This window comes from Colossoma macropomum, unplaced genomic scaffold, assembly GCF_904425465.1.
Source record: "Colossoma macropomum unplaced genomic scaffold, Colossoma_macropomum, whole genome shotgun sequence".
Taxonomy (NCBI): Eukaryota; Metazoa; Chordata; class Actinopteri; order Characiformes; family Serrasalmidae; genus Colossoma; species Colossoma macropomum.
In genome coordinates, this window is record NW_023494798.1 from 8844388 (window position 1) to 8856739 (window position 12352).

Consider the following 12352-nt stretch of genomic DNA (forward strand, 5'->3'; position numbering starts at 1 on the left):
CTTGTTATTTCAAGATAATAAATTTGTTATCTTGAGATAACAAGACAAGTAACATGTTATTTCAAGATAACAAATTTGTTATCTTGAGAAAACAAGATAAGTAACTCATTACAACTTTGTGATCTTGAAACCACAAGATAATTAACTCGTTATCTTAAGATAACAACTTGTTATCTCAAGATAACAAGATAAGTAACTTGTTATTTCAAGATAACAATTTTGTTACCTTGATATAACAAAATCGTTACCTTGAAATAACACGTTACTTATTATATCAAGGTAACAAAAAAATGGTTATCTTGAGATAACGAGATAAGTAACATGTTATTTCAAGATAACAATTTTGTTACCTTGATATAACAAAATAAGTAACTTGTTATTTCAAGATAACAACTTTGCTTATCTCAAAGTAACAATATAATTAACTTGTTACTTCAAGATAACTTCAAGATATCTTGAGATAACAAGATAATAAACTCGTTATCTTAAAATAACAACTTTGATTATCTTGAGATAACAAGATAAGTAACGTTATTTCACAATAACAATTTTGTTACCTGGATATAACAAAATAAGTAACTCGTTATTTCAAAGATAACAATTTTGTTGTCTTGTGATCACAAAATAAATGTTATTAGACCACAAGATAATTAACCCGTTATCTCGAAATAACAATCCAGAAAATTCTAACTACCTCATGACCTCTCTGGACTTCCCTATATATCAGTCTCCAAGATAATTAACAAAATCAGCCCATTTTGGGATATAGAAGAGGTTGGAAAATGGTCATAGAAAAATGAATTATGATGTTTTGGTATACAAACCCACACACATAATATAAGGAGTAAGAAAATACATAAATGTGGCACATTATGATGTTCAGTGTACAAGAACAGAGACCCCAGACCGTGGAGCAGCTGAAATGTTACAGCAAGCAAGACTGGAAACAATTCCACTTTCCAACTATAACAATTAGCATCCTCCATTCTTTAATGATAACTGAATGTTTTTATAAAGAAAACAGTGGTTAAAATGCCCCTGAACTGTCAGAAATAAAGGTTCTGTGCAGGTACATTTTTCATTCATCAAGGTACAAATAGTGTAAATGTTCTCTCAAAGGTTCAACAGTGGTGTTAAGGTCTGATTGTGAACCTTAAATAAGTTTTTCCAGGTGAAAAGTTCATATTTGTACCTTTTTCATAACCGAATGTTTTAAAACAGAACAGTGAAATAAAAGCCTGGAGACGAGACGGGGTGTGTGGAGTCAGTACAGCTTAGAACATATCATTCAGTGGATTATGGTTCAGTTATGTTCCCTGACTAAAGGTACTGAGATGGACCCTTGAGGGTTCCACCCCAGTGACAAGAGGTGCACTGACCCAGTGACAGTTTAGTGCCTTTATTTCTGAGAGTGTGTCCCAACTTTTTTGAAACATGTTGCAGGCATCAAATGTAGAATAAACATATAAACAATGTTAATTAGTTCAAACATTAAATGTCTTTGGGTGCTTGTGTGTGTGTGTGTGGTGTGTGTTTAGGGGGAAGGGGTGACGGTGTGAGTAAAGAGTGAGTAGAGGGTTGAGAATGAAAGCTAATGTGGGGGATTTCAATAGAAAAACGTGAATGGACCAGGATAGAACAGAGCGACAATAGGACTGGAGAATAAAGCAGTGGCTGGACTGAGACTATGACTCAGTATCTGAGCATATAAGACCTACTAGTTACTGGACCGGCTAGATGGCTCATACATACAGTAATATGCATGAGTTTGGGCAGCCTTTTTTAAATTAGGTTTTGTTGATTTTCTATGTGGAAATTAGTTATATCTTATATATAATTATATATATTTAGTTATATCTTCTATAGGGAACATACGTCTGCACATCTTGTGTTTATTTGCTTAATTTGACAGACCAGCTGTTGTTTCTACAGGTTTCTACAATCAATCCCATTTGGGCCCTAAATGACATCCTACTTTGGGTGACCCCTACATCCCCAATCTTATTATTTTGGATTAAAGAAGTTAAAACTATTTAGCAAAACTATATATGGAGTAAACAACTATGTCTATAAAATAAACTAAATGAACACACGTTCAGTTGTAGCATGCTTCACACCACTCCAGCCGACACTTGGCATTGCACATAGTGATCTTAAGCTTGTGTGCAGCTGCTCGGCCATGAAAACTGAAACACCTGAACACAATTATTGGAATAATTAACATACTGTTGGCCATATAGCGTGTCCATTCAGTGAGTTGTGTGATTATGTGAAACTTAACTTTGGCTTATCTCAGGGGAGTAATTTGCATTTACAGTGAAACTCTATCACTAAGGCACTCAGTCAGCATAAACTCAGTGGCCAAAACACTGGTCACAACCTTAACGCTGGTCTTGTTCATATCACTTAAAGAGGTGGCAAATATTGTTTTTCTACATTAGAAAAATACAGGTAAAAGCATTTAAATAAAGGTTTATATTGATATACATACTTTTGTTTTGCTCTCATGTGTTGTGTGGATCACATGACAGAGGATTTGACCCAGTATCACAGGTCCTGTTCAGCCAACCCAATGAAATCACTGGGTCCAACCTGTCCACCCTATTGTAAAGTTCTGCCTATGTCCCTGATGTATCCTGACCATTTTCCAACATCTGTTCACCCCATAGAATTAAACAGGCTATTTTTGTTGCTGTGTCCTGTATGTTAATAAGCTTTGTCCTGATTGGCTGCCCTGTATTGTGACTAATTCAGAAAGCAGCCCAGCTAAACTCTCCTTATAACATCAGTGTTAATGGGCAGGGTTAAACTGCTGTATGCAGTACTGTAGCTGGATACATGTAAATGTATTGTGTATATTTAGTACATGTAGTGAATGGTATGTTTTAAAATGTGAACAAAGTTTACATACTACATCAAACTACATTTAAAAAAAAGGTTTCCGTAAAATTGACCCTTTAATCAAATTCCGGACTGCCTCTTTTTTTAATATAGCCTGTCTAGAGGATCCACAAAGCGAAAAATCCACTGTTCCTTTTATTTCTACCTGACTCATTATTTAATTGTACTAAGACTGAGATGTTTTTGTTACTTGCTCTTCCCATCTCTCCATACTTTTGGCTGAATTCCCAGTTAAGGTCTGGCAGGACCGCCCTCTTACATGACAACAAGGAAAAAAGCTCCGGTTAGAACCGACAGACCCAGCTGCTGAAGAGATGGGGTCTGACTGTTCTCAACCACAAGAATCCAGAAGCCAGGCACGTCGCCGTAGCCCAGGATATGTAAGAAATCCCAGTATTTACTTTATCATCAAATATATCTAACTTGGTGACAGCGAAAAAAAAGCTCATTATGTTGTTTCCTTTTGTTTTGTGAACTTGTGAGGTGAGTTGTGGAGTAGCTTAATAAATAGCCTTTATATTTGAGGATGAATTATTCATTCATTAAAGCGTGGTTAATCCAGTTTTTTAAGTGCGCAGCTATTATACATTTTCGGTCTTCCTCTACGTCAACACGAAAAACTTAAACCTGCTATATAAAACCGGCCTCTCTCTCTGAAAACAGGAGCATTTTACCGTGGTACTACGGCGTGCTTGAACCCAGTTTAAACCGCGATAACTTTCTTTTACATGAATAAAGGACCTGTTTTTCTCTTGAGTGCGTTCTTATTCTTACCGCTAAGTACCTAATAGCCGACAATCGCACGGCCTGCACGGCCGGCACGCCCCTCTGCTCCGACGCATATGAACACATTTTGAACGACGTTCGGACTGTTTACCGGCTTCAAGAGCAAGATTTTTAACTGCTTATGTAACCAAAAACACCGCCCTTAAACCAGGCTTTAACGAACTTACTGTTACGGTTAATATGGCTTACTTTCTGTTTCTGTGGTAGAATGTCTACTGTAATTTACCACCACGCTGTTTTTGTTAGCTGGTTAGCTTTAGTAATGCAGCGATATTCAAATGTTGAGAGTCAGTCCGCTAGCATTAACTTAAAGGGGAACTCCACCGATTTTTCAAAATTCCTGTATGATTCAGAGGCTGAGATATAAACAAAGTCATTCAGAGTGGTTTGATGTAAAGAGGTTCATTTGCAGAGAAACTTGCAGACTCTGATTTATTTACAGTGGTGGTGATGGGAACCAGGGGTCCCCATGTCTACAGTGCAAATATTGCCATTTTATTTACTATCCAAAACCACCAGTGAACCACACTTCTGAGCTTTTATGCAATGTTGATGATGGTAAAATAATAATAAAAAAAAAAGTCCTCTTTGGGGACCATGTTGCCTCAGAACGCCCCTCATGTATCCCTCTTCGATGAATAGATTAAAGTAAATTAATTATATAATACATTTTAGACCAAACCTTTATCACAAAACTACTTTAACACAGGCAGTATATTCATGAGCATTTCCTGTAGTAACTTTCTGTGAGGGAGCTTTTAGAGATGGACGTCTAGATCCTATCACCACCACTGTGAACAACACTGCAAGTTGCTCTAGGACAAAGCTTTTCACATCGAACCAATCTGAATGGTCTTGTTCACACGTTAACCGTTCAATTAGGTGTAAATTTAGGAAAATTGGTGGAGTTTCCTTTTAAAGGGGTATTGCATTATTATTATTTTTTTTATTTCTCCATAATCCAGTGGTTAAGATGGGTCAACCTCATTCACAGTGACAGGGTTGGAAACTCTCCATTCTAGATAAACGTATACGTTCTGTAACAGAGTCAGAATTGTTTACAACAGTGATGATGGGAACCAGATGTCCGAAGCCCTCTAATAGTATTTCTACGGTGCACCATTTCCCATCAGACCACTCAGAATGACTCTGTTTATATGTGAATCATTAAGCAAAAATTTAGAAAAAAAATGTGCAATTCTTTACATTGTTTAAGTAGATTAATGCCTGTTGCACTCTTAAAGGGTAATACTTTCAAACTGGTTGAGATGTATACAGTCATTCAGAGTGGTATGATGTGAAATTGGATTTCTTTACAGTAGTGATAAAAGGAACCAGGGTCACAATGTCTACACCATAAATGTAACCATTTTATTTATTATACAAAACCACCAGTAAACCAGTGCCTTTTGGGTTTTTGTATGTAATGTTGATGATGGTAAAATAGTGGTAAATCTGAAAAATCAGTTTTCTTTGGGGTCTATTTTGCCTCACAACACCCTGCATGTACCTCCGTACCTCTCTACATGGATCTAAAACAGACATTTTAGGCCAAAATTAATGCATAACCATTTCCTGTATATCCTTTCTGTGAGGCAACCTTAAGAGGCCTTAAACCCTTCAGACATCTGGTTCCTATCCACCGTGTACACACTTCAAAAAGGTTCTTCAAGGGTTCTTTAGTAAAGAAAATGGTCTTAGATAGAACCATGAACACTCAAAGAACCCTTTGATTAAAGGGTTCTTTGCATCGTGAACAGGTTCTTCAGCTTGATGGAAAAAGACAAAAAGATAAGAATTTTCTCTAATACAGCCCCAGATTTGAAACATTTTGTGTACCACAGAGCACAATAGCAGTGATTTCACAAAAGACAGATTTTCACATTTTTTTCCCATATAGAGAACCTGCTTAAGCCCTGTTCAGACGGGATTTGTTTTTCCATGAGGAGGTGGGGTAATACCAGTTTACCAGAGGACGTCTATAATGTTTATGACAGATTCGCATGGGATTAGAACCCTCAAGGTGATAACAGAGACGGGAGTGGCTACGTATGCACCGCCTTCACTCCAAAGAAGAGTAGAAAATGTCAAAACATGTAATTTAACCATTATTTCGTTCACTCTAACCTAGAGCTGGGCGATATGGCCAAAAAATATTATCACGATAAACAAAATTCATATCGTTCGATATCGATACATATCGCGATAAATGTCAAATCATTATTTCTGTCAAGTTTGAAGGCTGATTTTTGGTCCTGAGTGGTTAATCGTCAATTTTAAACTATCTTTTATGGTCGGAACACGACAAACACTCACCAACCAGTGGAACATTTCACAAATCTGTCATGGGAGAGTGGGAGAAAGTGTCTGATTAGCTGTTTTTATCAGATGGAAAAGTACGGCCGCAATTTTTGTAATAGTCATAATTTAATTTGACGAGCGCTCGGATATCCCGTTACAAATGCTAAACAAGTAGCCAACAACAGTGCTAGAACTGCCATCACTCCTACCACATCCATGTCAGAACATTTCACAGTATTCAAACACCAGCTAGCGACGACTGGGTTTCTCTGTTCTATCGTAGTAGTTTGAGGGGTGAACCGCAATAAATCAACACCAGACAAACAGAGTCCTCTTTTTAGGTACGTTTAAACTGAAAGCGGTGCTTTTGTGTCATGTTTGATCTACAGTATCATCAGTTCTCCGTGTTGTGTGAGTGACAGAGCGCTGCTTCAAGTTAGCCAGCTGCTAAAAACAGCTAGCCTGGAAAGATAGCGCTCTCCCACTCTCCAATGCCTCACAGCTTCCTCAGTTTACGATCGTCACCATAAAAGTACTGAATACCCAGCCTTAGCTATGGTGCTGTGGTCTCAGTATGTTTCTAGTGACGTGCAGTTAATCAGCTGTTTTTACTCAACAGGTTATCGTAGACAGGAACAGCTGCGGCCTAATAATGGAGAAAGCCCAGCGAGGTATTTCCTATTCAGCAAATATTACTGTTAGATGCTCTTTGTTTACTCTTCTCATTAGTAGTTGACGTCTACTGGAATTTGAACATGTGCAGTTTCTAATGTGAGACTAATTTCTGAACTTGATCTGCTTTATTTGTACGTTTATTTGGGATTGATGTTCTTCATTTAACTCTTTGGTGCACAGACAGTTTAGTAGGTTTATTACATACCATGTACACTCATTGGCAATGTAATCAGATGTTTGTAGCACTTTAGACACCTCTTATAACTTCAGCTTAAATGGATCAGCATAAATCAACAAATATTTTGTAATGTATGAAAATGTTCAAAAATGTATTTGTTAACTAGATTTTTAAAATCCAATTTAAAAGTATTTTCCAACATATTTACCAAATATATTTATGCAATGTCTGAAAATGGCCAAAATATATATATATATATTTTTTGTTAAATATATTTTAAAAATGCATTTATTTGTATTTGTTTTTTTAACAAAGGTCACAGAAAAAACTAAACATACATGAACTGAATGAACGATACTGACTTCTGTGTTTTGCATTGTACTTTGCCTTAATTGTGTACGTATGCAGTAAGACACTCACACACAATGTATTTCTAATAAAAAAGATATCAAATCATAACTGCATTTTCATAGAGTATCAATACCTACAACACTCACTTTCGTCATGTTAAAGGTTTATTTGCTAATAATTAAAATTAAGTTTTGAATTAGTGTAATACAAATTCATTTCAAAAGGTATCCAAACAGAAAAATGCATTAGACGAGTATTTGGCGATTTTCATACAAAAAATGAATAAATAAATAAATAAATAAATAAGTAAATAAATAAATGCATTTTAAAATGTATTTGGTTAATATGGCAGTGTGTACTGAAATACATTTTAGTGTTTTGAGTATATTTTGACATTTCAAATATATAAAATACATGTCCATATTTTTTTCCATATGGGTAAAGTTATTAGTTCTTCAGTCCTTCAGTGCAACCTGATGGCACTAAATAATAGTATTAACCTGGAAAAAAGAGCCAATGACTGTACAGTGGTATGCAAAAGTTTGGACACCCCTTCTCAATTACATTTTTTGTTGATTTTCTATGTGAAAATAAGTATATTTGCTGAATTTAATACAACATATATATACATATATGGGTACAATACATATATATCAGGTGTTTTAGCCACATTCATTTCTAACAGGTGGATAAAATTAAGCACATAGTCTTGCAGTCTCGACAGACAAACACTGGCTGTAGAAAGTCGTACTGATGAGCTCAGTGACTTTAAACATGAAACTGCCACAAGTCAGTTTGTAAAATTTCTGTCCTGCTAGATCTGCCTGTCAGCTATAAGAAATGGAAATGAAATGGAAGCACCTAGAAGCAACAACAGCTTAGCTACTCACAGAGTGGGGCCGCCGAGTGCTGAAGCACACAGTGTCTATCCTCTGTTGAATCTCTGACTAATGAGTACCAAACTGCCTCTGGAAGCAACATCAGCAAAAGAACTGCATGTTAGGAGCTTCACGAAATGGGTTTCCATGGCAGAGCAGCTGCACACAAGCCTACAATTAAAATGCACAATACCGAGTGTTGGATGGAGTCATGTAAAGTGCCGCCACTGGACTCTGGAGCAGTGGAAACGTATTCTGTGTAGTGATGAATGAAGCTTCTCTATCTGTCAGTCTGATGAATGAGTCTGGGTTTGGTGAATGCCAGGAGAACGTTACCTGCCTGACTGCACTGTGCCAGCTGTAAAGTTTGGTGGAGGAGGGATGATGAAATGGGGTTGTTTTTCAGAGGGTTGGTCTAGAACCCTTAGCTCCAGTGAAGGGGATATCTTAATGCTTCAGCACCAAGACATTTTGGACAATTGTACACTTCCAACTTTGTGGGAACAGTTTGGAAAAGAACCTTTACTGACTGAGCCCCAGTGCATATAGCAGCTCCATAAAGGCCTGACTGGGTGAGTTTGGTGTGGAGGAACTTGACTGGCCCTCACAGAGTCCTGACCTGAACCCCATCCAACACCTTTGGGATGAACTAGAACGTTCAACATCAGTGTCTGACCTCACAAATGCTCTTCTGGATAAATAGACAAAAATTCACAGACACTCTCCAACATCTTGTAGAAAGCTTCCCAGAAGATTGGAAGCTGTGAGAGCTTCAAAGGGGGACCGACTCCATATTAATGCTTACGGATTTAGAATGGGATTCATAAAAGCTCCTGTAGGTGTGATGTATAGGTGTCTCAGTGCTTTGTCTTTATAGTGTATCTATACTGTGGCACAAACATAGTTATTGTGAAACGTGCTGTGGTTGTGGTTTGGAAGCTTTAATGCATGATAAAGCTGTTTTGTCCTTCATAATCATTTTAAGCCTTATTTCTGCTTCCTCTTTTCCCCCAAGTTCACCTGAAGAGTGTGGAGGTGGAGGTGCAAGTGAAGGGGTATGTTGCCACGGTAACGTCCACCCTGCAGTATGTGAATGAGGAGGAACTTCCAGTGGAGGCCCTGTTTGTGTTCCCGTTACCTGCAGAAGCAGCTCTCTGTCACTTCAGCACCAAGATTGCTGACCAGGAGCTGGTGGCCGAGGTGCATGAGAAACAGAAGGTGAGTGTGAAAGTTCAGAGACTAAGATCTCTTTGATTAGCTCAGTAAAGACAGTTACGTACAGTACATGGATAAATGTGTATGAACACCTCCTCTAATTAGTAGAATTGGCTATTTCAGCCACACCTGTTGCAAACAGGTGCATAAAACTAGGCATAACATAGACAAACATTGACAGTAGACTGTGTTGTACCGAAGAGCTCAGTGACGTCCAGTGCGGCTATGTGATTAATGTTATTGTGTTTTTTTTTTAAGAATACTTTTTGCTTTAATATGGTCTAGATTAATATTTTCTCAATTCTCACACATGTATCGTGCCCTCAACAAATATTAGCACCCCTGGTAAATATGAGCAAAAGTGGGCTGTAAAAATCATTCTTTATTGATCATCCTTTTTTCACAATATGATCAAAAATTGACCCTTTATTTGATTTCCTGACTGAAAGAAAAAAAAAACCAATTCTTATCATGTAAGAAATATTTGTCTCAAATCTATTTGTGCCACAGTTGTTGACACCCCTTGAAATTTCGCCTGAAAGTTCACCTGAGCAATTAGGAACACTTAAATGGTCAGCCATGGCTTCTTGTTTCACTGGGGTATAAAGATTCTCCAAATTCTCTTAGTCATGATGTATGACAAGGTTGTTGAGCGGCACAAATCAGGAAATGGCTAGAAGAAAATAGAAGTGTTGAAAATGGCCATTTCCAGCAATAATTAACCTCTTATGCTCCAGCGTATATTTTGGTTTGTCCATCTGAATTTACATGACCAAATCGTAAGGCAAATTATTCAGTAACTGCATGAAATAAACATACATTTTTATTATATTTATTTATTTTTTTATAAAAGCTCCCCTCAAATTAACAGAACATGTGTTTTATGATCATACACATATTGCCATATGCTTACAATTTACTGCTGAAAGCCATAAATCTTGGACGCTCTTTGTATTTTTTTATAAAAATAATTTTTACAGAGCAGATCACTGAGGAGACGCCATCTGCTTATAGTTCATAGCCCAGATTTGTGGAAAAATGGGTCGACTTTCAGTAGACAAAAAAATTGAGGGTTCAGCTTCTTTTATTATAAGGGTTTAAAATTACATCACCCATCTATTTGACTGGAAAGAAGACAGTTACAGCTCTCATACGACCCCCACCTTTAGAATGTAGCTTATGAAATATGAAAGTTATGAAGAATATGGCGAAGTGCGTTTTGGAACCACTGGTGGTCCCAAGGAGTTTAAGAGGTTAAAAAGGTTAAGAATCTGCCGGGAAGCGGACGTATCTATATTGACCCCACGCACAGTGATGGTTCATGTGGCCAAAGAAGGATCATAGCTGGGGAATTGCAGACATTAGTTAGGTCTTAGGATCAGAACGTCTCAATGTCATTCCCATTTAAATGTGAAGCATTTTCTCCGTCAGGCCCAGGAGATGTACGATGACGCCTTAAGTTCGGGACAGCAGACATTTTTTTGGGGGGAGACGGAAGAGAGCCCAGGTGTCTTCCGGCTGGCTGTGGGGAACCTGCCTCCTAAAGAAAGTGCTGCTGTGACTCTCATCTACGTGACTGAGCTGGCTGTGCAGGTGGATGATGGTCTGCGCTTCTGTCTGCCAGCAGTGCTCAACCCACGATATGCGCCCAGCAACATCGGCAAGCTATAATACTTTATCATTTATAGCACCTATGACCAGTTTTCTGTGATCATTGTTCTTTCCCTTTTTCTAGTCCTGTTTGTTTGTTTATTGTGGTTTGTTTTGATCCGTCTCTCTCACTCCTGTGCCCTGGATGGCAGTTGCTTGTGCAAGTAAGGTGCCTTATACTTTGTCCCTTGGCGTCCACATCACCTCATCCATCCCCGTTTCTAGAGTAGAGTCCAGCTGCTCTCTGGAGCCACTGATCTACCTCAACACAGCTCAGACTCAGGCAAAGGTGAGTGTGCACTAAAAAAGGGGAAATCCAAGGCGTCTATTTAGGTGAGCAGATGTTTCATAGTGTCTTTCATTGTCTAATTGTCTCAGGTGAGTCTCTCTCCAGGACACAAGTTCGACAGGGATGTGGAGATATTGCTTTATTACCAGGATGCCCATCAGCCCACTGCCATAGTAGAGGCAGGACTTTCTAACGCCAAACCAGGTAGGAGTTTTTAGATCATCTTTTTAATGTTTTTATGTGACAGTGGTCCACTTTAATCCAAGACGTACCTAGTTTGATCCCAGCCCTGTAATTAGTTAATCTTTCCACTTTCATGTAATGATGGTAAGATAATGTTGTTAACTGGAAGCTATCAACTTCTCTTAAAGAGAAATCAAAAAGATATTTAAAATACAATGATTAAGTATCCTACAATTGACGATTTTGTATATCGCTGTTGTCGGAACAAAACCTTGTATCTCCAATTTTGTCATTTTTCAGTTTCTGTCATAATTTGAAAATGCCTATTGTCTTTTAGATTGTGTGTAAAGTTCGTGATGAATGGACCAACAGAAATGATCCAAAATTACTTGCAAAAAAAATCTGGTTCCATTGACTTACATTGAAAGTAAAGAAAGTTTTGGTAACACTTTCTATGAAAGTCACCTTTGTAAGCATCTATAAACACATTCATTACATGTTATAATGCATTCATAAGACATTATAAACATAGCTATAAATATTTATAAAAATGCATTATACGTTATAGCCATGTTTATTATACATTATGAATTGCTAATATAATACATTATAAGTACTGATCATAACAAATTATAAGAGCTCATAAGTTGTATTTGTCCGCTCTAAGTAAAGTGAAGTGTACTGTACTAAAGCCTCCTCCAGTGTTAAGAGTGAGGCTTCAAGTTGAAGTATTTACTGAAGGATTTACTGAAACACTAAAACATACACAGTAAAGCACATTATAGGCTTCAAATGTCAGAGTTTAAACTAGTGCTGCCATCAGTGTTGTACACAATGTGGGAAAGTCAATGTACACCACCGTTAGTTTGGTATTTGTCTTTACTTTACGCTCTCCAAGCTGGGACTGACTTCTTTGGCACTGACATTATAACATGTTATTAACAC

General features: G+C 37.5%; 1 protein-coding gene across 2 annotated transcripts in view; it reads left to right on the top strand.

Annotated features, from left to right (window-relative positions):
- Nucleotides 1–3137: 3137 nt before the first annotated feature.
- Nucleotides 3138–12352, top strand: part of LOC118817992 (von Willebrand factor A domain-containing protein 5A-like) — a 31368-nt gene continuing 22153 nt past the window's right edge. For both annotated transcript variants that reach the window (XR_005008057.1, XM_036585068.1), the window contains exons 1-6: nucleotides 3138–3281; nucleotides 6608–6659; nucleotides 9086–9288; nucleotides 10717–10945; nucleotides 11088–11224; nucleotides 11314–11428. Coding sequence is in view for 1 of the 2 variants with exons in the window: in XM_036585068.1 (XP_036440961.1) it covers nucleotides 3216–3281; nucleotides 6608–6659; nucleotides 9086–9288; nucleotides 10717–10945; nucleotides 11088–11224; nucleotides 11314–11428 (802 nt within the window). In the remaining variant the exon portion in view is untranslated. The remainder of the gene's footprint in view (nucleotides 3282–6607; nucleotides 6660–9085; nucleotides 9289–10716; nucleotides 10946–11087; nucleotides 11225–11313; nucleotides 11429–12352) is intronic.